The sequence below is a fragment of the Bombina bombina genome, chromosome 8 (assembly GCF_027579735.1).
Source record: "Bombina bombina isolate aBomBom1 chromosome 8, aBomBom1.pri, whole genome shotgun sequence".
In the NCBI taxonomy this organism is placed as follows: Eukaryota; Metazoa; Chordata; class Amphibia; order Anura; family Bombinatoridae; genus Bombina; species Bombina bombina.
Genome location: NC_069506.1, coordinates 200,681,485 through 200,704,727, shown reverse-complemented (window position 1 = coordinate 200,704,727; position 23,243 = coordinate 200,681,485). Strand labels below are relative to the sequence as shown.

The window sequence follows — 23,243 nt, the reverse complement described above, 5'->3', positions numbered from 1 at the left end:
TTCTGTAGAAATGAAGATTTACCTGACAGAGGACAGGCTATCAAGACTTCAAAGTGCTTGCCGCACTCTTCATTCCATTCAACACCCGTCAGTGGCTCAATGTATGGAGGTAATCGGCTTAATGGTAGCGGCAATGGACATAGTACCCTTTGCACGCTTACACCTCAGACCACTGCAACTGTGCATGCTAGGTCAGTGGAATGGGGATTACTCAGACTTATCCCCTTCTCTGAATCTGGATCAAGAGACCAGAAATTCTCTTCTATGGTGGCTTTCTCGGCCACACCTGTCCAGGGGGATGCCATTCAGCAGACCAGACTGGACAATTGTAACAACAGACGCCAGCCTTCTAGGTTGGGGTGCCGTCTGGAATTCCCTGAAGGCTCAGGGACTATGGAGTCAGGAGGAGAGTCTCCTGCCAATAAACATTCTGGAATTGAGAGCAGTTCTCAATGCCCTCCTGGCTTGGCCCCAGTTGACAACTCGGGGGTTCATCAGGTTTCAGTCGGACAACATCACGACTGTAGCTTACATCAACCATCAGGGAGGGACAAGAAGCTCCCTAGCTATGATGGAAGTATCAAAGATAATTCGCTGGGCAGAGTCTCACTCTTGCCACCTGTCAGCAATCCACATCCCGGGAGTGGAGAACTGGGAGGCGGATTTCTTAAGTCGTCAGACTTTTCATCCGGGGGAGTGGGAACTTCATCCGGAGGTCTTTGCCCAAATACTTCGACGTTGGGGCAAACCAGAGATAGATCTCATGGCGTCTCGACAGAACGCCAAGCTTCCTCGTTACGGGTCCAGATCCAGGGATCCAGGAGCAGTCCTGATAGATGCTCTGACAGCACCTTGGGACTTCAGGATGGCTTACGTGTTTCCACCCTTCCCGTTGCTTCCTCGATTGATAGCCAGAATCAAACAAGAGAGAGCATCAGTGATTCTAATAGCACCTGCGTGGCCACGCAGGACTTGGTATGCAGACCTGGTGGACATGTCATCCTGTCCGCCTTGGTCTCTACCTCTGAAACAGGACCTTCTGATACAGGGTCCCTTCAAACATCAAAATCTAACTTCTCTGAAGCTGACTGCTTGGAAATTGAACGCTTAATTTTATCAAGACGTGGGTTTTCTGAGTCAGTTATTAGTACCTTAATACAGACTAGGAAACCTGTTACCAGAAAGATTTACCATAAGATATGGCGTAAATACCTACATTGGTGTGAATCCAAAGGTTACTCTTGGAGTAAGGTTAGGATTCCTAGGATATTGTCTTTTCTACAAGAAGGTTTAGAAAAGGGTTTATCTGCTAGTTCATTAAAGGGACAGATCTCAGCTCTGTCCATTCTGTTACACAAACGTCTGTCAGAAGTTCCTGACGTCCAGGCTTTTTGTCAGGCTTTGGCCAGGATTAAGCCTGTGTTTAAAACTGTTGCTCCACCATGGAGTTTAAACCTTGTTCTTAATGTTTTACAGGGCGTTCCATTTGAACCCCTTCATTCCATTGATATAAAGTTGTTATCTTGGAAAGTTCTATTTTTAATGGCTATTTCCTCGGCTCGAAGAGTCTCTGAATTATCAGCCTTACATTGTGATTCTCCTTATTTGATTTTTCATTCGGATAAGGTAGTCCTGCGTACTAAACCTGGGTTCTTACCTAAGGTAGTTACTAACAGGAATATCAATCAAGAGATTGTTGTTCCTTCTTTATGCCCAAATCCTTCTTCAAAGAAGGAACGTCTACTGCACAACCTGGATGTAGTCCGGGCTCTAAAATTTTACTTGCAGGCAACTAAGGAATTCCGACAAACGTCTTCTCTGTTTGTCATTTACTCTGGGCAGAGGAGAGGTCAAAAAGCTTCCGCTACCTCTCTTTCTTTTTGGCTTCGTAGCATAATTCGTTTAGCTTATGAGACTGCTGGACAGCAGCCCCCTGAAAGAATTACAGCTCATTCTACTAGAGCTGTGGCTTCCACTTGGGCCTTCAAGAATGAGGCCTCTGTTGAACAGATTTGCAAGGCTGCAACTTGGTCTTCGCTTCATACTTTTTCCAAATTTTACAAATTTGACACCTTTGCTTCATCGGAGGCTATTTTTGGGAGAAAGGTTCTTCAGGCAGTGGTTCCTTCTGTATAAAGAGTCTGCCTATCCCTCCCGTCATCCGTGTACTTTTGCTTTGGTATTGGTATCCCAGAAGTAATGATGACCCGTGGACTGATCACACTTAACAGAAGAAAACATAATTTATGCTTACCTGATAAATTCCTTTCTTCTGTAGTGTGATCAGTCCACGGCCCGCCCTGTTTTTAAGGCAGGTAAATATTTTTTAATTTATACTCCAGTCACCACTTCACCCTTGGATTTTCCTTTCTCGTTGGTCCTTGGTCGAATGACTGGGAGTGACGTAGAGGGGAGGAGCTATATGCAGCTCTGCTGGGTGAATACTCTTGCACTTCCTGTAGGGGAGCAGTTAATATCCCAGAAGTAATGATGACCCGTGGACTGATCACACTACAGAAGAAAGGAATTTATCAGGTAAGCATAAATTATGTTTTTATCCACTGCACACTTGTATAATATATAGGGTCCTTGTATTATTTAAACAAAATTTTAAACGCTGACCCATAAATTACGTTTGAATCTCAATATGTATATTGTCGCACTGCATTCCCCTGTCGGAGGTATATTATATTACTTAACCCGAATGTGGGGTTCACTATTAGAGTAAAGGTGAACACCACAGTTGGTGCGATACACTATTGGTAAGTTAGCAAGGGGATAAGCTTGACGATAAATAACACCATAATTTTGCGATTGGTTCAAAGTGGTCACAACAGTTCTATATACATTGTACCTCTACGCTAAGTTAAAAAGTTAAAGAAAATAGGGCATGTGAACTACCCCCCCTTAACATGTTTCGCCGTTACAATTTTCGGCTTTTTCAAGTTATGTTTTAATTTTGTGCTAGTAGCCACCTTTTGGAACAGGTAATGTTCTTATTACAGGGAGACAGAAGTGCTATAAAGTGCAACCATCCTTTTGTCTAGAGGGTTCTTTTCCGCCTAGGCATTATTTTGCAATTCCCATTTGCACAAGCACTCTACCCCGAACACATTATTATAATAGGGCATCCCTTTCAATCTGTGTAGTGCTATTGCAATTTCTTTATGTACAAATATTAAAAAGTTAGTGGTGCCCTCTAGTGCTTTTGCTAATGTATTACATTGTTGGAAAACTGCTGCCATATAGTCCTGCAGGCACGTGCACACTTCTGAGCTTACCTTCCTGCTGTTCAACAAAGGATAACAAGAAAATTATAATAGAAGAAAATTGGAAAGTTGATTTAAATTGTCTTCTCTATCTGAATCTTGAAAGAAAAAAAACATCTTTCCAATTTATTTGATCAAGTTTACATTGTTTGCTTTGTATACTCTATTAGAGCATACGTAGATTGGCTCAGAACAATGAGTGTCCTGAGCACAATATGGCAGCCGTGTTTGTGATAATATTTTTATCAATGTTATACATTGGTGAGCATTATAGGGCCTGTAACTAATTGCAAATTAGTCCTGTTAAATAAAAGATTCTATAGTTAAAGGACCAGTAAACACAGTTGATTTGCATAATCAACAAATGCATGATAAAAAGACAATGCAATAGCACTTAGGGGCTGATTTAACAATGTCCGCCGCACATTGATAAATGCCGACAGCATACGCTGTCTGCATTTATCATTGCACAAGCATTTCTAGTGAAATGCTTGAGCAATCCCGCCCCCTGCACATTTACGGCCAATCGTCCGCTAGCAGGGGTTGTCAATCAACCCGATCGGGTGGATTGCTGTCCGCTGCCTCAGAGGTGGCGGACGAGTTAAGGAGTAGCGGTCTTAAGACCACTGCTACTTAACCTATGTTTCCGGCAAGCCTGAAGACTCTCGCGGAAACAGGAGCATTCGGCCTTAATAAATTGGCCTCTTAGTCTGAACTTTTCAATGAGTAGTAAATTTGTTTTCTGACGAATTTCAGTTATGTCTATTGCCCCTTGTATTATGTGACAGCCATTAGCCAATTGCAAATGCATATACGTATATTCTATGAATTCTGCATATGCTCAGTAGGAGCTGGTGACTCAAAGTGTAAATATAAAGACTGTGCACATTTTGTTAATGGAAGTAAATTATAAAGTTGTTTAAAATTGCACGCTCCGATTCATTAAACTTTAACTTTTACTTGAGTTTCCCTTTAAGCATGCTTCTTATATCAAGGTTTTTAGAGCCTTAGTTAGAGAGGGAGAACTCAGGTGATATAGTTTAATTTAAAAAGTGTTTTATAGTACTATAAATGGAATAAAGCAATTGTGTCTTTGGTAATAAATTGAAGAACAAGTTGGAGTCTTTCCCTATATTGAAACAGATATTTTAGCAATTCCCATTCCTTATAAAATTGCAGGGTGGTATGGATCATAAACATTGATGGAGTGCTATACATACTGCTTGCATGTCTGCATTTTATTGTGTTTGTGTACACTACACTATTCATGTGGGATAGCACAGATCCATAATTTCTCTCTTGTAATGTAATATATTTCTAATGGGACCCACACTAAAATTCCTGATGAAGTCTCTTGAGTGCAAAGACGATGGAGCGCAAATATTCTGCTTTGCTATACACCTTGCATGTCTTTTTTAATGCGCAATATCAGGTTACAACAGTTAATACCTGCTTTTCTAAGGGTTAAACACAACCAACAACTTGTAATAAGAGCACAATAAGCGCACTACTACTGCTTCCTATTGACAGTATAAAAAAACTGTTTGGTTAAACATTTTAGCTAACTACTGATACTTTATGTTCTAATTTTTTTGTATTATTTTCCCTATATTGTTTGTCCTGATGTTGCCTTCTCTAAGCTTTCTATCTGTTTAACATCCCTTCAAGCAATGTGCATAAGTACAATGGGGGGGGAAGCTTCTTTGTATAATTAAAATGCGTATGTTTATAATAGTTACCTGTCCTGCTTTTGTGAATGGGGCAGGTTGTGTTTTTGTGCTCAGCTCTTTGTCAGCACTTAGTGATGCCTCTTACAATGGAAATGAGAAAACCTTGATGGTAACAAGGGGTGAGACAGTATAGTGCTATGTAAAATCTACATTTCAGCACAAATGTCAATTGACTTTTAATTGTACTGTGTTCACAAAAAGGTTCAAAAGACATTGTGTTAAATGGACACTTCCCCTAATAATCAGTTACATTATCTGTAGAAAACCATCACAAATCCCATCTATTCTGCCCAGTAACGTATGAAATACTTTATTACTCCTGAGATTTCCAGTGATATTCATAGAGCTTTGGTTTGCCATATCACAAAAGTACAAACAATCTCATTTAGCAAATGGTGGTGGGACAAGGTTCTCAGGTAGGGAACCTGCCCTAGTTTTCTGATGCCTATTTATTATAGCACTAGCAAGAAATTGTGCGGCTCTTCTGCAGTCTGTCACTCGCCCTGAATGACTTGCAACTGCTGCTTCTTAACAAACTGTTTGCAGACTCGCATGAACAAGACTGCACTGCAAGGGCTTCAAGATTTTACTAGAAATAGCAGTTTTGCTAACACCAATGTATAGTAAAATTATTTTATTCAAAACTGAAAAGCACTGGTGTGTATTTCAATTTTGCTGGATTATCTGTTTAAAGCTTATCTTGGTTTTGAAATAAATGGGAAGTGTACTTTGTGCAAAGCTGGCCTGAGGGGTAAAAGTTAAACAACTCCCCAGATCTGTTGTTAAACAAATGCCCAACAATTTTTTTTTTTTTACTTCATTCAATTTAAAGGGACACTGAATCCAATTTTTTTCTTTTGTGATTCAGATAGAGCATGCAATTTTTAAGCAACTTTCTAATTTACTCCTATTATCATTATTTCTTTGTTCTCTTGCTATCTTTATTTGAAAAAGAAGGCATCTAAGCTTTTTTTTTGTTGTTGTTCAGACTCTGGACAGCACTTTTTTATTGGTGGATGAATTTATCCATCAATCAGCAAGAACAACCCAGGTTGTTCACCAAAAATGGGCCGGCATCAAAACTTACATTCTTGCATTTCAAATAAAGATACCAAGAGAATGAGGACATTTTGATAATGTGAGTAAATTAGAAAGTTGCTTAAAATGTCATGCTCTATTTGAATCGCTAAAGAAAAAATTTGGGTTCAGTGTCCTTTTAATTCTTAAAGCATACCTAGGTAGGTTGTGTGCACGTCTGGAGCACTGTATGATTGCTGCCATCTAGTGCTATAAGTATGTAAGTTTTTTTTGGTGTTTTTTTTTTTAAAATTTAACACTATCTGAACCGTGAAAATAAAATTTGGTTTTATGTCCCTTTTTAAAGGGACAGTATACACCAATTTTCATATAACTGCATGTAATAGACACTACTATAAAGAGGAATATGCACATTTACTGATCTAAAACCTTTTAAAACTTACTTTAGAAGCTCCCTATTTAGCTTTATTGATGAAGAGAGGGCTGAGAGCGGAGCCTCCCCTGCATATGAAAAGACCCATTATACAAACAGTAGTATACATCTTCAATTTTGGTGCTTGGTTAGGAGTCTGAAAATCAGCACAATGTTATTTAAAAATAGGCAAAACTATACATTTAAAAAAAACTAACAAAAAAAAAAAAAATACCAGATGGGCTGTATAAATGGATCATCTACAAAACATTTATGGAAAGAAAAATCTAGTGTACAATGTCCCTTTAAGTATGTTTATCTAGTCTACTTTGCTGTGTCAGGTCAGATGTACATGAGCTCCAACGCTTATCTAAGCAATCAGGGTAGTTGTTGCAGTAATGTAAACTACAGGCTACACTCCTGATTCTATGCTGTAAAATTGTAGAGTTTTTTTTTTTTCAATAACCTTTAAAGGGCCACTAAACCCAAAATCTTTCTTTCATGATTCAGATAGAGAATAGAAATTTAAACAACATTACAATTTACTTCCATTATTTATTTTGCTTCATTTTTTAAATATCCTTAGTTGAAGAAAAAGCAATGCACATGGTGAGCCAATCACACGATGCTTCTCTGTGCAGCAACCAATCAGCAGCTAGTGAGCATATCTAGATATGCTTTTCATCAAAGAATATCAAGAGAATAAAACAAATTAGATAATATAAGTAAATTAGAAAGATGTTTAAAATTGCATTCTCTCTCTAAATCATAAAAGAAAAAATGTGGGTGGCATGTCCCTTTAAGTTTGCTGTCATTTTAACATGTAGATTAATGCACAAATACATTTGGTTCATTGGTGCAGTATAAAAATAAAGTGGTTCTGTTAGGGTTTGTGCTGCTATTATATAACATTACTAGACTAGAGTCTATAGAACTCTATAAATAGGTGCTGAGACAAAGTAAATAAACTTGTTCTTCCATCATTGTGACATTTACATTGCCAAGTCTCTTGAGTTGTTTTGCAACTATAGTTTTTATAAAAGTAAAAATCTTTACATGTTAATAAAAAATATTTACTATCACTATTTATGTTGTGTAATCTCCTGTGCTATAATAAATTACCTGCTATTAAAGGGTATTTATTGAGACGGTTACAATTAGTAGGTGATGGTTCCTTTTTTTTTTTTTTTTTTTTTATGTAGATCAGCAGAGATCCGTTCTTACGAAATGCCCTTACCAGAATGTCCTATGGCAGCTTTTCTCGACTTGTGGAAGTTTTTACCAACCAGGCAGAGGTGTCGGCTGAAGAAGATGGAGCATCTGTGAGCTCTGAACTGACAAAGATAGCTCTGACCATGGAGTTAACCAGAAAAGTGGCTGGAATCAACACCTACCCTGTGCAAACACTTATGGGCTACAGCATGCAATACATGGACATGTTTGTACCGTGGCTACAGGAACAAGGCGGCTGGGTATAAAGAGTTCTCATTGTTTTATTATTATTGTTGTTCATTTCTCTTCCAACTACACATTCTTCACATGGAAGGGACTACATCAGGGTGCATTGAAACAGTTCAGTTCTTAATTGTAAATTGCTTCATCTTCAGATACAAAGTTACTACAAGACCCACAAAAAATGAATGCTTAATTTAGCTTGGGTCATGATAATCTGGGGGAGGGGGTAGCTAAGCAACTTTTGAGAGTGCTTGTATTTCTGACAAATTCAGTTGTGCTTCCTTCTGTTTTATAGTTGGTATTCTGTCTAGACATTGTGCACTTTACTGTATAACAGAACAGTGTAGTAAAGTAACGTTTCACTCTCCTGTCAATGAAAATTGGTATTCTGAGTAAGTTGTTCACAGTACAGTGTATAATGGAGAAAACCTTGCATAGCCTCATTATTTAACTGACCAAGCACACAGCTTCTCTTAATACAATTTAAAAAAAAAAGTTTTCAATTTACTATTATCAAATATGCTTCATTCTCTTGTTATTCTTTATTGATAAATAATCTATACAGGTAGTGTGCACATGCCTGAAGAACTACATGACAGCAAATAGTGCTGCCATTTAGTACTCTTGCTAATGTGTAACATTTTGTTCAAAACTGCTGCCATGCAGGACTTGCAGTCAGCATTTATCAAGCTTTGTTTTGCTTCCCTGTCCTGTTCTCCAACTCTTAGGTAGAGAGTTTCAATCTCCCTGGTTTCTTCCGACTGGGGAGATTGACAGCAACTGCCTGCGCATGATTGGCTGTGCGCGGGCAGGGTTGTGCGTGTGCGCAATGGTAAATGCGGTCAGCAGATTGCTTCCCACTAGAGGAGAAGCTGGGCAGACGGGCGAATGTCCATGTCCACCTGTGTTTGTTAAAAAGCAGGGACATAAGCTCAGGAGCGTGCACATGTCTGCAGCACTATGGGCTCAAATTTATCAAAGAATAACAAAGAAACAAAGAAAAATTGATAATAGACGTAAATGGGAAAGATGTTTAAAATTGTATGCTCCATTAATCGTGAAAGACAAATCTGGGGTTTTGTGTTCCTTTTTAATGTTAACATGATGCCCTCAGAGACATTAAAAAATATATGCAAAGTGCTTACAGTTTTCTTTTAGGATTCTGTTGTAAAGAGTAGCCACCTGAAAGCATTATTTAAACATACAATCAATGCAGAAATCTTCCTGTACATATACTGCATCACAAAAAAGTTGGGCTCATATTTAAAGTGATTCTAAAGTAACTTGATATGCTTAACGTGATGTGTAAGGAGAAAGCAAAATAGGGTAACTTTCATTCAACAATATCTTCGAAATCGCATATTTTCGAAAAACAAACTACTTTTTATTTGTGTATACCCTCCTCCATTCCTCCGCCCTCAAAGCATCGGCTTTTAGATGTTATAATGACAAATCAGTGTTTATCCAATCCTAGCTTGCCCCCTTTGACTTCCATTGAGTCAGTAGCTTTTTTTCCCCCAAGCAATTCTCAAACCTGGGCGTTCTTACTGACTCGATGGATGCCAAAGGGGGCATGCTAGGATTAAATTTACTTGCATGTTTTTTACCTGCCTTACCTGTTGCCTATACTTGTCTGGCGGTCTGATCCACCGCATTGGCTACGGCACTCCGTGCTTGCTATTCTGAGGAACTGTTTGCTAAAGTTTTTCTTCCCCCGTCCGCTACCTGTTAGCGTTTTCTGTCGGAGGACTTCATTTCCGGATCAACAGTGTTGTCTGCAAGCTGCGTAAGCTCTTCTTTCCCTCTATAGGATTGGATAAACACTGATTTATTATTATAACCACTAAAAGCCGATGGTTTGCGGGTGGAGGGTATAAAAAAATAAAATTAGTTTTTATATGCAATCCTGTTAAGCATAATCAAGTAACTTTACAATCACTTTGAAACTTGTAATGTGCTTTAGATATACTACACTGCGTGTGTATTCCTTAGCTAAGTTCCTCAGATATGGATACAGACCATAAAAGTGTCAATGTTCTGCTAATTTGGTGTACAGGGTACTTAAAGTGATAGTAAAGTTAAAATGTAACTTCCACGATTCAGAAGTGAATATAAGTGTCTCAAAATGATGTGCTCTCTTATCAAATCGACTTAGTTCTTTTGATGTCCTTTTTTGAAAAGTGCATGTACACATCCTTAGCAGTGGTAATGCACTACTGGAAGCTAGTTAGTGATTGGTGGCTAAACACTTCTCTTGTCGTTGGCTCACCAAATGTGTTCAGCTAGCTCTCAGTAGAGCATCACTGCTATAGGGCTAAATTTAACTATGTGGTTAACCCCTTTGCAAGATAGTTAAAAGCAAGCAGAAACAAATGTCCCTTTAAAATTGAATTCTTCATAAAATGTTTAGTTACACAAAGTAAAAAAAAAACAACTTCTTTGTAACATACCTTTTTATTTATTTTACCTGCTTTTTTTATTTAACTCAGAGGATAGAATGTATTATTTATTAGCATATAATACTCTGCTTGCAAAAGAAGTTTGTCTATCTCAGGAGTGTTTTAGTTCAGCACGCTGTGGGACACAATGGGACATTATACAGTTATTACTTTTATATAAAAATTGTGCTTCTCCCACATTCCCTGATAGGCTGAAAAGCAAATTCTGTAACCTAGGTTTTTGTTTAATTAGCTGAAATATGCATGGGCTGGAAGATTTAAAGGGATATTCCAGCCAAAATTGGAAACCACATGGGTGCATTTCGGTATTTAACAGAAGCAATTTTGTAATATACATGCATTAGCAAAAATGCTTCTAATAAAAGCTATAGCTGTTTTTAAAAGTGTATTTAAGTATGCACCGTGCACCAGCATTTTAAGCACAGCACTTGCTCAGAGAGCCTAAGGTGCTTATACCATCTGGTAATGACTTAATTTGTTCATTGCTGACATGGTACAGGCCCCAGTGATTATCTGCACAGCTGCATTATTTAAAATGTGGGTGCAGTGACAATATCTAGCTATGCTTCACATGCACGTGCAGAGAAAAATGTTAACACTAAAACAGTGATAGCTTTTAATGAAGCATTTTTTGTAATTAATGTATGTGCATTTAAATTTTGACTGGAATGTCCCTTTAAGATTAAACAAATACATTAAGCCGCATTTGAGCAAAGGGATATTCTCATGTACATACCCAAAGACCCTGCTGTATACTGTAAAAGGGCATATATACAGTGCCTAAGACATGACCCATGCATGCTCATCATATTTTCCTTGCCCTGGTTTTGCATGACATGGCATTTATACATTTAAAGGGAGACTATGCCTAAAAAAACACACACACACACACACACACTTACTAGTCAGGGAAAACTTACTTGAGCACTCAATGTTAAACATAGGAAGGAGTTAAATTGACCGCTGCAATTTTTTTACTTTGTTTTATTGGTCTCCATTTTTAAAAAGGTTGGAGTATTCATGTATCTGGAGCTCTATATGATAGGTTTGCAAGAATGCTTTTACCAATGTCCTACATTTTATACAAACGCTGCTGCCATCAAGTGCCCAAAAACGTTCTCTCAAAACTTCTTATATAGTGCATTAGATACCTAGATATTCCCTGCAACATAAAATACATCAATAATTAATTAAATCTGATAGAAGTCAATTGGAAACTTTTTTTAAAATGTCATGCTCTGTCTGAAGCGTTTAGTAGGAGAAGGAATATGAAATTTGCAGGTTGACCGGCTTTTCTTTGGGCTGGGGAAAAAACACAATTTTCAGAGGTAAATTGCAAGAAAAGCAGGCAAAATAATGAAAGCATATTCCATATTCTGCTGCATAATTAAACATTTATAGGGAATTCAAATTCTGTGTTTAAAGAGACATTTAACACTAAATACATTATTTGGTACATCCATTGATGTGCCTCCCTCTATTAATGGCTGCTGCTGCATTGAAATCAATTATTCAATCCATTCCAGTGTTGATGTGTTTGCACATGTTCTGCAACTCTCCCTCAGATGTCTGCAGGCGAAACCTAGGTTCCAAAAACGTGGCATCCATAATTAGTCAGGCGCAGGAAATGTATTTAGTGTTTAAAGGACATTAAACACCTTTAGATGGTAATATAAAATCATAAATTGTGTATCTATAAAAAAAACTCTGCCATATACTTTCATTATTTATTTTGTCCCCTTTTCCTGTAATTCTATTCTGAAATTGTGAGCTTTTCAGTTCCTGTTAGAAATGGAAGTGCAGAAAACTGTTATATTCCTCGCTGCCATTGGCTGCACACTCTAGTGACCTATTTATAATTGTCCCTAATTGGCCACAGCAGAGAAGGTAACCTTAGTTACAACATGGCAGCGCCCATTGTTTTATAGACACTAAAACTTTACACTTATTTTGTCAATGTTTAACAGCTAATGAAACTTTTAAAAATACTACATGTATGCTCAGACTAATATTTTCTTTGAATTCTTAAGTATGCCTAACATTTGTTTAGTGTTTAATGTCCCCTTTTATAAAATGTAGTTTGATATTTGTCATTTTTGGAACTACCTATTGTGTGCTTTTTTTTTCTAATTGTATTGTTTGTATTTTGTTATAGGAAAATATTGTTTCTCATACAGATATACCAGATCTCCAGATAGACTGAAGAGCCTCAAACTACAGTCTACCTCCAGGCTGCATGAGACAGGAAGTTAAATAAGTGTTGTCTTCCCAATATCCAGCATACGCTATTTAATTTTTATATCTCACTACTGTTTTGATAACAAGAAGAAAAAAAAAACTCTTGTCTCTACCAGCCATGAAATTGTGACTATATACTTGCCAGAAGTATTTGGCATAAGCAAAAGGTAGTGGACAAGTGAGCCCTCCGTGCTCCTCAACTTCAGGAAAAAAGTATAAAAGAAGATTGCAATGATGTGAATTTTTAATACTGATTTTTGTTTTAAATATTTTTTTTAATTATGTAAATCAAAATTTGAATTGTGTCATTAATATAACCGTTACATTTTAAAGGAGTTATTTATAGTAATGGTTTAAAAAAACTAAAAAAAAGTGTTTTGTTGATGTCATTTGTTATTGGAGACCCTTGTGATACCTAATAGACCAGCGTATTCCACCAATGTGGATAGCATGCCTTTATTACAGTGTAGCCTATATTTATTAAATAAGAAATGAAGTGGCGTTTGGGGCAAAGAGAATCAGGGCTTTTTTGCAATAAGTATAAAAGTATATTTATAAAGTAGTTTTTAACCTATCAATGATGCTATTTTTAATTGATGTTGCAATGTAATGTTTTTAGCTTTCTGTATAGTACACTGTGATTTAGTACTTTTCATATTCCTCAAATATCAGAGACTTCCATACCAGACTGCTGTGATTAGTGATCCGTCAGGTGGTAAGAGAGCCACATTTTCCCAACTTACTGCCACTATTTGCCCAGATCTTTTCTCCTACTATTAGAGGGATATGTCAGTAGCCAGTATGCTGGAGCTGTGCAATGCCAGGTACATTTTAACATCAGATTGGTACAACGTGCATGTACCAGGTGTGTGATCTCTGTATTAATAAGGGCACTAATTTGTAGGTACTCTATGTGCATGAAGAGTACCTACTAATTACCAGAGAGATTAGCCCCATGCATGTAGTGCTGATCCTGGCATATGCTATACTGCTGCCATACACCTCCAGTCATGCCACTTTTTATTTTATTATGGAACCTTCCCAAATGCTCTTTCTTAAAAATCCAGAAATACTGATGGGTGCATACTCCTTGTTCAATGCAGTTGAGTGGCACATGCTCAAGATATATTAGAAAACAATGCATATAGTTATGCCAAGTAGCCCCAGTTGTTTTAATATGAATTATACTAATCATGTAAGGATTGTAAGTATTATTTGACATCCGTTAAGGATACCCATAGCAAAACAAATCCCTTTTGCAGAAGTAGAGTAATTCTCTTTATCCTTCTGTAGCTCTCCCTTTGAGAAAAAACATCTTTAAACTGATATAGCTACTCAAGATTGCCACATCATAGAGTATAAGTAATATTTGCTACAGGGCAGTTATGTGATGATGCAAATGTATGCAATAAGGAGATCAAACACTGTAGTTGTTTGTGCATTACATTTCTGAATCCCATGTTCTGGATGACAATGTAGATTAATATACTAAAAGAGAGTACTTTCTGCACATATTTTATATTTTTATAGTACAAAAAGGGTTTCGGTCATTATGTCACAGTGCTAGCCTAGTGTTTTTCTCTTATTAATTTGAATAGCATAGGTCACATCACACATATGCATAGATGTTCATAAGAAATACTATTAATGTAGCAGTCATCAGACACTACTTTTACTAATGGCAGTAACAGCAAAACACTACATAAACTGTAATAAAGAATTTTGCTGTTCTACCAGTGGAAAAGTTTACAGATAAAATAATATCTGCCCCTAATTATCTGTGACCCGAGTGTGCATTTTGGTTTAGAGCTTTGATTGTGCCATGAAGACAGATGCTCCCTGTTCTTATTGCACTGATATTCAGAAGACATAATTTAAGCACTGAATTGTATACTGTGTTTTATATAGCTATTGTGAAGTCTGTTGTTTTTTTTTTTTTTTTTTTTTTTTTTATTGTTTTCTATAACTGATTCCTGAACTATAAAGCTGGTCTTTATTAAATCTACAGACTTGCACTAAACTGGTTAAGCTCTGGCAACAGGATTGTCAAATGTTCCTTAACTTGAATTCTGCATACGTGCAGTGTATTCAATAAGGCCTTAATATCATCTGTAAGAATATATGGCAATGATGGACTACAAAAATGTGTGATCGATGCCAAATAAAATCTTGTATATAAAACATGCAAAGGTATTATTATTATTTTTATTTTTTGTAAATATAAATTTATAATGGTGATGATCCAAGATATAGCATAATTGTATAACTCAAAGCTTAATTTAACTGTAAAATAGAGGTTGTGAGAGGCTACTAGTCCTTACTATTGGGAATTCAGTACCAGGCCACCAGGAGGAGGCAAAGACACCCTACACCATACATTTGAATCCCACCCACTACCTGTACCCACAGTCTTTTCTTTGCTTCTCCAAGGAGCAGGTGAAAGCTTGAGGTGCTGAATAAGGTGTTTTGTTTTTTACCCCTTATTCCCTTCATAAGATGAAACTTTGAAAAAAGGGCTTAGGAAAGTACTGGGCTGAATAATATAAGTCTTCTGTGGAAGTCTTTAGTCTCAAGCCTGCTGTAGGTGTTGCTGTGACTGGTCCTTCAGCCTCCAGCTTCTCCTGTTAGTTACAGTACTATAGGGGCTGTATACTGTATGCAGAGTTTTGCAGCTGGGTAGGCTCACTGGAGGGCTGAAAGCTCTGGTAAATACTTTCTTCCTGACAGTCTATCCGTAGGTAAATATAGTTATGTATAGCATAGCCAGAGGACATTTCTTTAAGTCAACACAGTGCAGTGGGTTAATAGTTACTATACTGTGTGAGGGTGTAGTGTTTGTACTGTAGTGTGGACAAGTTAGACTGCTATTCAGAGGGTTCATTTTTATTTCTGGAAGTGTTAACTTCATGTGGCTAGTCCATCTGATAGGTAATCATGTCCTTAAAGGGACAGTAAAGTCATAATTAGACATTTAAGATTTAGACAATGTTAAACAACTTTCCAATTTACTTCTATTTAATTTGCTTCCTTCTCTTGTTATTCTTTGCTGAAAGGTTTATCTAGGTAAGCCCAGGAGCAGGAAAGACCCTAGGTTCTAGCTGCTGATGGTGGCTGCATATATGTACTGATAGTCATTGGCTCACCCATGTGTTCAGTTAGAAACAAGTAGTGCATTGCTGCTCTTTCAACAAATGATACCAATAGAATGAAAAACATTTGATAATAGAAGTAAACTGGAAAGTTGTTTAACATTGTAGGTTCTACCAAAATCCAAGAAAGAAAATTTTGGGTTTCATGTCCCTTTAACGCTTCCCTATATTTATTTAGCGCTGTGCCTTTACTCAGTTAGATTTGGTTATAATGCATTGTAGTGGCGCACGGGGGGGGTACATTATTTTTGCTCCTTTGTTGCAGCTTTGTGCGCTTGCTCCTTCTCCCTTTCATTAAGTCAGACACTCCAATTTTGGCTCTGTACTATAGTGTGTATAAAGAGTGAGTAAGGTGCTCTGCACGAGGAGCTAAGGGGGGGGTAGTTTTTGGCAGTTATCTGACTAGTATTTCTCTAATATCCTTTATATAGGTCAAATTTTTGGAACACATGTATGTATTACATACATTGTTATCTGTTAGCAGTCTGACTTGTTACCACTATGCGTATCTAGCCTCAACACTTGAGTCTGTACAGCTAATATTCCTCTGTCTCTGTCCTCCTTTTCTCCTACATTGGTGTGTCCGGTCCACGGCTTCATCCTTACTTGTGGGATATTCTCTTCCCTTACAGGAAATGGCAAAGAGACACACAGCAAAAGCTGTCCATATAGCCCCTCCTCTGGCTCCGCCCCCCAGTCATTCTCTTTGCCGCTCTGAACAAGTAGCATCTCCACGGGGATGGTAAAGAGTTTGTGGTGTTAGTTGTAGTTTTCTCTTACTTGGTGTATTCAGTCCACGGATTCATCCTTACTTGTGGGATATTCTCAATCCCTACAGGAAGTGGCAAAGAGAGCACACAGCAAAGCTGTCCATATAGCTCCCCTCAGGCTCCGCCCCCCCAGTCATTCTCTTTGCCGCTCTAACAAGTAGCATCTCCACGGGGGTGGTAAAGAGTATGTGGTGTTAGATTTGTAGTTTTATTTCTTCAATCAAGAGTTTGTTATTTTAAAATAGTGCCGGTTTGTACTATTTACTCTGAGGCAGAAAGTGATGAAGATTTCTGCTGAGAGGAAAAAGATTTTAGCATGTTGTAACTAAAATCCATTGCTGTTCCCACACAGGACTGTTGAGTACCGGAGAACTTCAGTTGGGGGGAACAGTTTGCAGGCTTAACTGCTTAAGGTATGCTCAGTCATTTTTTTCTAACAAGACCTGGTATTGCTAGAAGACTGGTAGAAATCCCCATGTGGAAAGGTAAGCCATTTTCTGAGACTCAGTATAGAAGGATGGCTTAGTTTACAGGGCTTAAATCACTGGTGGACACTGTTATGGGTAAAATCGATTATTTCTTTCATGTAATTAGCAAGAGTCCATGAGCTAGTGACGTATGGGATATACATTCCTACCAGGAGGGGCAAAGTTTCCCAAACCTCAAAATGCCTATAAATACACCCCTCACCACACCCACAAATCAGTTTTACAAACTTTGCCTCCCATGGAGGTGGTGAAGTAAGTTTGTGCTAGATTCTTCGTTGGTATGTGCTTCGCAGCAGGCTGGAGCCCGGTTTTCCTCTCAGTGTGCAGTGAATGTCAGAGGGATGTGAAGAGAGTATTGCCTATTTGAATTCAATGATCTCCTTCTACGGGGTCTATTTCATAGGTTCTCTGTTATCGGTCGTAGAGATTCATCTCTTACCTCCCTTTTCAGATCGACGATATACTCTTATATATACCATTACCTCTACTGATTCTCGTTTCAGTACTGGTTTGGCTTTCTACTACATGTAGATGAGTGTCCTGGGGTAAGTAAGTCTTATTTTTGTGACACTCTAAGCTATGGTTGGGCACTTTTATATAAAGTTCTAAATATATGTGTTTAAACATTTATTTGCCTTGATTCAGGATGTTCAACATTCCTTATTTCAGACAGTCAGTTTCATTATTTGGGATAATGCATATGAATAATCTATTTTTCTTACCTTAAAAATTTGAACTTTTTTCCTGTGGGCTGTTAGGCTCGCGGGGGCTGAAAACGCTTCATTTTATTGCGTCATTCTTGGCGCGGACTTTTTTGGCGCAAAATTTTTCTTTGTCATTTCCGGCGTCATACTTGTCGCCGGAAGTTGCGTAATTTTTTTTGACGTTTTTGCGCCAAAAATGTCGGCGTCACCGGATGTGGCGTCATTTTTGGCGCTTAAAGCATTTAGGCGCCAAATAATGTGGGCGTCTTTTTTGGCGTTAAAAAATATGGGCGTCATTATTGTCTCCACATTATTTAAGTTTCATTGTTTATTTGCTTCTGCTTGCTAGAAGCTTGTTCATTGGCATTTTTTCCCATTCCTGAAACTGTCTTTTAAGGAATTTGATCAATTTTGCTTTATATGTTGTTTTTTCTATTACATATTGCAAGATGTCTCAGATTGACCCTGATTCAGAAGATACTTCTGGAAAATTGCTGCCTGATGCTGGATCTGCCAAAGTTAAGTGTATTTGTTGTAAACTTGTGGTAACTGTTCCTCCAGCTGTTGTTTGTAATGAATGTCATGACAAACTTGTTAATGCAGATAATATTTCCTTAAGTAATGTTCCATTACCTGTTGCTGTTCCATCAACATCTAATATTCAGGGTGTTCCTGTTAACATAAGAGATTTTGTTTCTAAATCTATTAAGAAGGCTATGTCTGTTATTCCTCCTTCTAGTAAACGTAAAAGGTCTTTTAAAACTTCTCATTTTTCAGATGAATTTTTAAATGAACATCATTCTGATTCTGATAATGATTCTTCTGGTTCAGAGGATTCTGTTTCAGAGGTTGATACTGATAAATCCTCATATTTATTTAAAATGGAATTTATTCATTCTTTGCTTAAAGAAGTCTTAATTGCATTAGAAATAGAGGAATCTGGTCCTCTTGATACTAAATCTAAACGTTTGAATACGGTTTTTAAACCTCCTGTAGTTATTCCAGAGGTTTTTCCCGTCCCTGATGCTATTTCTGAAGTAATTTCCAGGGAATGGAATAATTTGGGTAATTCATTTACTCCTTCCAAACGGTTTAAGCAATTATATCCTGTGCCATCTGACAGATTAGAGTTTTGGGACAAAATCCCTAAGGTTGATGGGGCTATCTCTACTCTTGCTAAACGTACTACTATTCCTACGGCAGATAGTACTTCCTTTAAGGATCCTTTAGATAGGAAAATTGAATCCTTTCTAAGAAAAGCTTACTTATGTTCAGGTAATCATCTTAGACCTGCTATATCTTTAGCGGATATTGCTGCAGCTTCAACTTTCTGGTTGGAAGCTTTAGCACAACAAGTAACAGATCATAATACTCATAGCATTGTTAATCTTCTTCAACATGCTAATAATTTTATTTGTGATGCCATCTTTGATATCATTAGGGTTGATGTCAGGTATATGTCTTTAGCTATTTTAGCTAGAGGAGCTTTATGGCTTAAAACTTGGAATGCTGATATGTCTTCTAAGTCAACTTTGTTTTCCCTTTCTTTCCAGGGTAATAAATTGTTTGGTTCACAGTTGGATTCTATTATTTCAGCTGTTACTGGGGGAAAAGGAACTTTTTTACCACAGGATAAAAAATCTAAAGGTAAATTTAGGTCTGCTAATCGTTTTCGTTCCTTTCGTCACAATAAGGAACAAAAGCCTGATCCTTCCCCTACAGGAGCGGTATCAGTTTGGAAACCATCTCCAGTCTGGAATAAATCCAAGCCTTTTAGAAAGCCAAAGCCAGCTCCCAAGTCCACATGAAGGTGCGGCCCTCATTCCAGCCCAGCTGGTAGGGGGCAGATTACAATTTTTCAAAGAGATTTGGATCAATTCGATTCACAATCTTTGGATTCAGAACATTGTTTCACAAGGGTACAGAATAGGCTTCAAGATAAGGCCTCCTGCAAGAAGATTTTTTCTTTCCCGTGTCCCAATAAATCCAGTGAAGGCTCAAGCATTTCTGAAATGTGTTTCAGATCTAGAGTTGGCTGGAGTAATTATGCCAGTTCCAGTTCTGGAACAGGGGCTGGGGTTTTACTCAAATCTCTTCATTGTACCAAAGAAGGAGAATTCCTTCCGACCAGTTTTGGATTTAAAAATATTGAATCGTTATGTAAGGATACCAACATTCAAAATGGTAACTATAAGGACTATTATGCCTTTTGTTCAGCAAGGGCATTATATGTCCACAATAGATTTACAAGATGCATATCTGCATATTCCGATTCATTCAGATCACTATCAGTTTCTGAGATTCTCTTTCCTAGACAAGCATTACCAGTTTGTGGCTTTGCCGTTTGGCCTAGCAACAGCTCCAAGGATTTTTACAAAGGTTCTCGGTGCCCTTCTATCTGTAATCAGAGAACAGGGTATTGTGGTATTTCCTTATTTGGACGATATCTTGGTACTTGCTCAGTCTTCACATTTAGCAGAATCTCATACGAATCGACTTGTATCGTTTCTTCGAGAACATGGTTGGAGGATCAATTTACCAAAGAGTTCGTTGATTCCTCAGACAAGGGTAACCTTTTTAGGTTTCCAGATAGATTGTGTCCATGACTCTGTCCCTGACGGACAAGAGACGTCTAAAATTGGTTTCAGCTTGTCGAAACCTTCAGTCTCAATCATTCCCTTCGGTAGCCTTATGCATGGAAATTCTAGGTCTTATGACTGCTGCATCGGACGCGATCCCCTTTGCTCGTTTTCACATGCGACCTCTTCAGCTCTGTATGCTGAACCAGTGGTGCAGGGATTATACAAAGATATCTCAATTAATATCTTTAAAGCCGATTGTAAAACACTCTCTGACGTGGTGGACAGACCACCATCGTTTAGTTCAGGGGGCTTCTTTTGTTCTTCCAACCTGGACTGTGATCTCAACAGATGCAAGTCTGACAGGTTGGGGAGCTGTATGGGGGTCTCTGACAGCACAAGGGGTTTGGGAATCTCAGGAGGCGAGATTACCAATCAACATTTTGGAACTCCGTGCAATTTTCAGAGCTCTTAAGTCGTGGCCTCTTCTAAAGAGAGAGTCGTTCATTTGTTTCCAGACGGACAATGTCACAACCGTGGCATATGTCAATCATCAAGGAGGGACTCACAGTCCTCTGGCGATGAAAGAAGTATCTCGAATACTTGTATGGGCGGAATCCAGCTCCTGTCTAATTTCTGCGGTTCATATCCCAGGTATAGACAATTGGGAAGCGGATTATCTCAGTCGCCAAACGTTACATCCGGGCGAATGGTCTCTTCATCCAGAGGTATTTCTTCAGATTGTTCTAATGTGGGGACTTCCAGAAATAGATCTGATGGCTTCTCATCTAAACAAGAAGCTTCCCAGGTATCTGTCCAGATCCAGGGATCCTCAGGCGGAATCAGTGGATGCATTGTCACTTCCTTGGAAGTATCATCCTGCTTATATCTTTCCGCCTCTAGTTCTTCTTCCAAAAGTGATTTCCAAAATTCTAAAGGAGCGTTCGTTTGTTCTGCTGGTGGCTCCAGCATGGCCTCACAGGTTTTGGTATGCGGATCTTGTTCGGATGGCTACTTGCCAACCGTGGACTCTTCCGTTAAGACCAGACCTTCTATCGCAAGGTCCTTTTTTCCCATCAGGATCTCAGATCCTTAAATTTGAAGGTATGGAGATTGAACGCTTGATTCTCAGTCATAGAGGTTTCTCTGACTCCGTAATTAATACTATGTTGCAGGCTCGTAAATCTGTATCTAGGAGGATATATTAACGAGTCTGGAAGACTTACATTTCTTGGTGTTCTTCTCATCATTTTTCTTGGCATTCTTTTAGAATTCCTAGAATTTTACAGTTTCTTCAGGATGGTTTGGATAAGGGTTTGTCTGCAAGTTCCTTGAAAGGACAAATCTCTGCTCTTTCTGTTCTTTTTCAAAGAAAGATTGCTAGTCTTCCTGATATTCATTGTTTTGTACAGGCTTTGGTTCGTATAAAACCTGTTGTTAAGTCAATTTCTCCTCCTTGGAGTTTGAATTTGGTTCTGGGGGCTCTTCAAGCTCCTCCGTTTGAACCTATGCATTCGCTGGATATTAAATTACTTTCTTGGAAAGTTTTGTTTCTTTTGGCCATCTCTTCTGCTAGAAGAGTTTCTGAATTATCTGATCTTTCTTGTGAGTCTCCTTTTCTGATTTTTCATCAGGATAAGGCGGTGTTGCGAACTTCATTTAAATTTTTACCTAAGGCTGTGAATTCTAACAACATTAGTAGAGAAATTGTGGTTCCTTCATTGTGTCCTAATCCTCAGAACTCTAAGGAAAGATCGTTGCATTCTTTGGATGTAGTTAGAGCTTTGAAATATTATGTTGAAGCTACTAAAGATTTCAGAAAGACTTCTAGTCTATTTGTTATCTTTTCCGGTTCTAGGAAAGGTCAGAAGGCTTCTGCCGTTTCTTTGGCATCTTGGTTAAAGTCTTTGATTCATCATGCTTATGTTGAGTCGGGTAGAACTCCGCCTCAAAGGATTTCAGCTCATTCGACTAGGTCAGTCTCTACTTCCTGGGCATTTAAGAATGAAGCTTCGGTTGATCAGATTTGCAAAGCAGCAACTTGGTCTTCTTTGCATACTTTTACTAAATTCTACCATTTTGATGTGTTTTCTTCTTCTGAAGCAGTTTTTGGTAGAAAAGTACTTCAGGCAGCTGTTTCAGTTTGATTCTTCTGCTTATAATTTCAGTTTTTTTCATTATAAGATTTAAACTTTGTTTTGGGTGTGGATTATTTTTCAGCGGAATTGGCTGTCTTTATTTTATCCCTCCCTCTCTAGTGACTCTTGCGTGGAAGATCCACATCTTGGGTATTCATTATCCCATACGTCACTAGCTCATGGACTCTTGCTAATTACATGAAAGAAAACATAATTTATGTAAGAACTTACCTGATAAATTCATTTCTTTCATATTAGCAAGAGTCCATGAGGCCCGCCCTTTTTTGTGGTGGTTATGATTTTTTTGTATAAAGCACAATTATTCCAATTCCTTATTTTTTATGCTTTCGCACTTTTTTCTTCTCACCCCACTTCTTGGCTATTCGTTAAACTGATTTGTGGGTGTGGTGAGGGGTGTATTTATAGGCATTTTGAGGTTTGGGAAACTTTGCCCCTCCTGGTAGGAATGTATATCCCATACGTCACTAGCTCATGGACTCTTGCTAATATGAAAGAAATGAATTTATCAGGTAAGTTCTTACATAAATTATGTTTTTTTTTTTGTTTGTTTTTTGAGTAAGTGCTATTGCATTGTTTTTTTTGTTGGTTTTTTTTATTTTAAATTTTTTATTGAAGGCATAAATTGCATGGTACAATAATCAACACACATATTGATGGCATATCTGAAAGTATGTAAAGCACCAAAAGCAAAGAGTAATAAAGAAAATTAACTTCCCCTTCATTTTTCTCTTTTCATATCATATTAGATCACTCTTGGATCCTAGATTTGTAAATAACGTTTTTTAGGGGTTAA

At 37.9% G+C, this 23,243-nt stretch overlaps 1 protein-coding gene across 1 annotated transcript in view; it reads left to right on the top strand.

The window, feature by feature from the left end:
• Positions 1-14,790, top strand: part of BCL2L12 (BCL2 like 12) — a 172,159-nt gene extending 157,369 nt beyond the window's left edge. The window contains exons 6-7 of the mRNA XM_053690842.1: positions 7,652-7,921; positions 12,519-14,790. Coding sequence (XP_053546817.1) covers positions 7,652-7,921; positions 12,519-12,566 — 318 coding nt within the window. The 3' untranslated portion in view covers positions 12,567-14,790. The remainder of the gene's footprint in view (positions 1-7,651; positions 7,922-12,518) is intronic.
• The last annotated feature ends 8,453 nt before the right edge of the window (positions 14,791-23,243 follow it).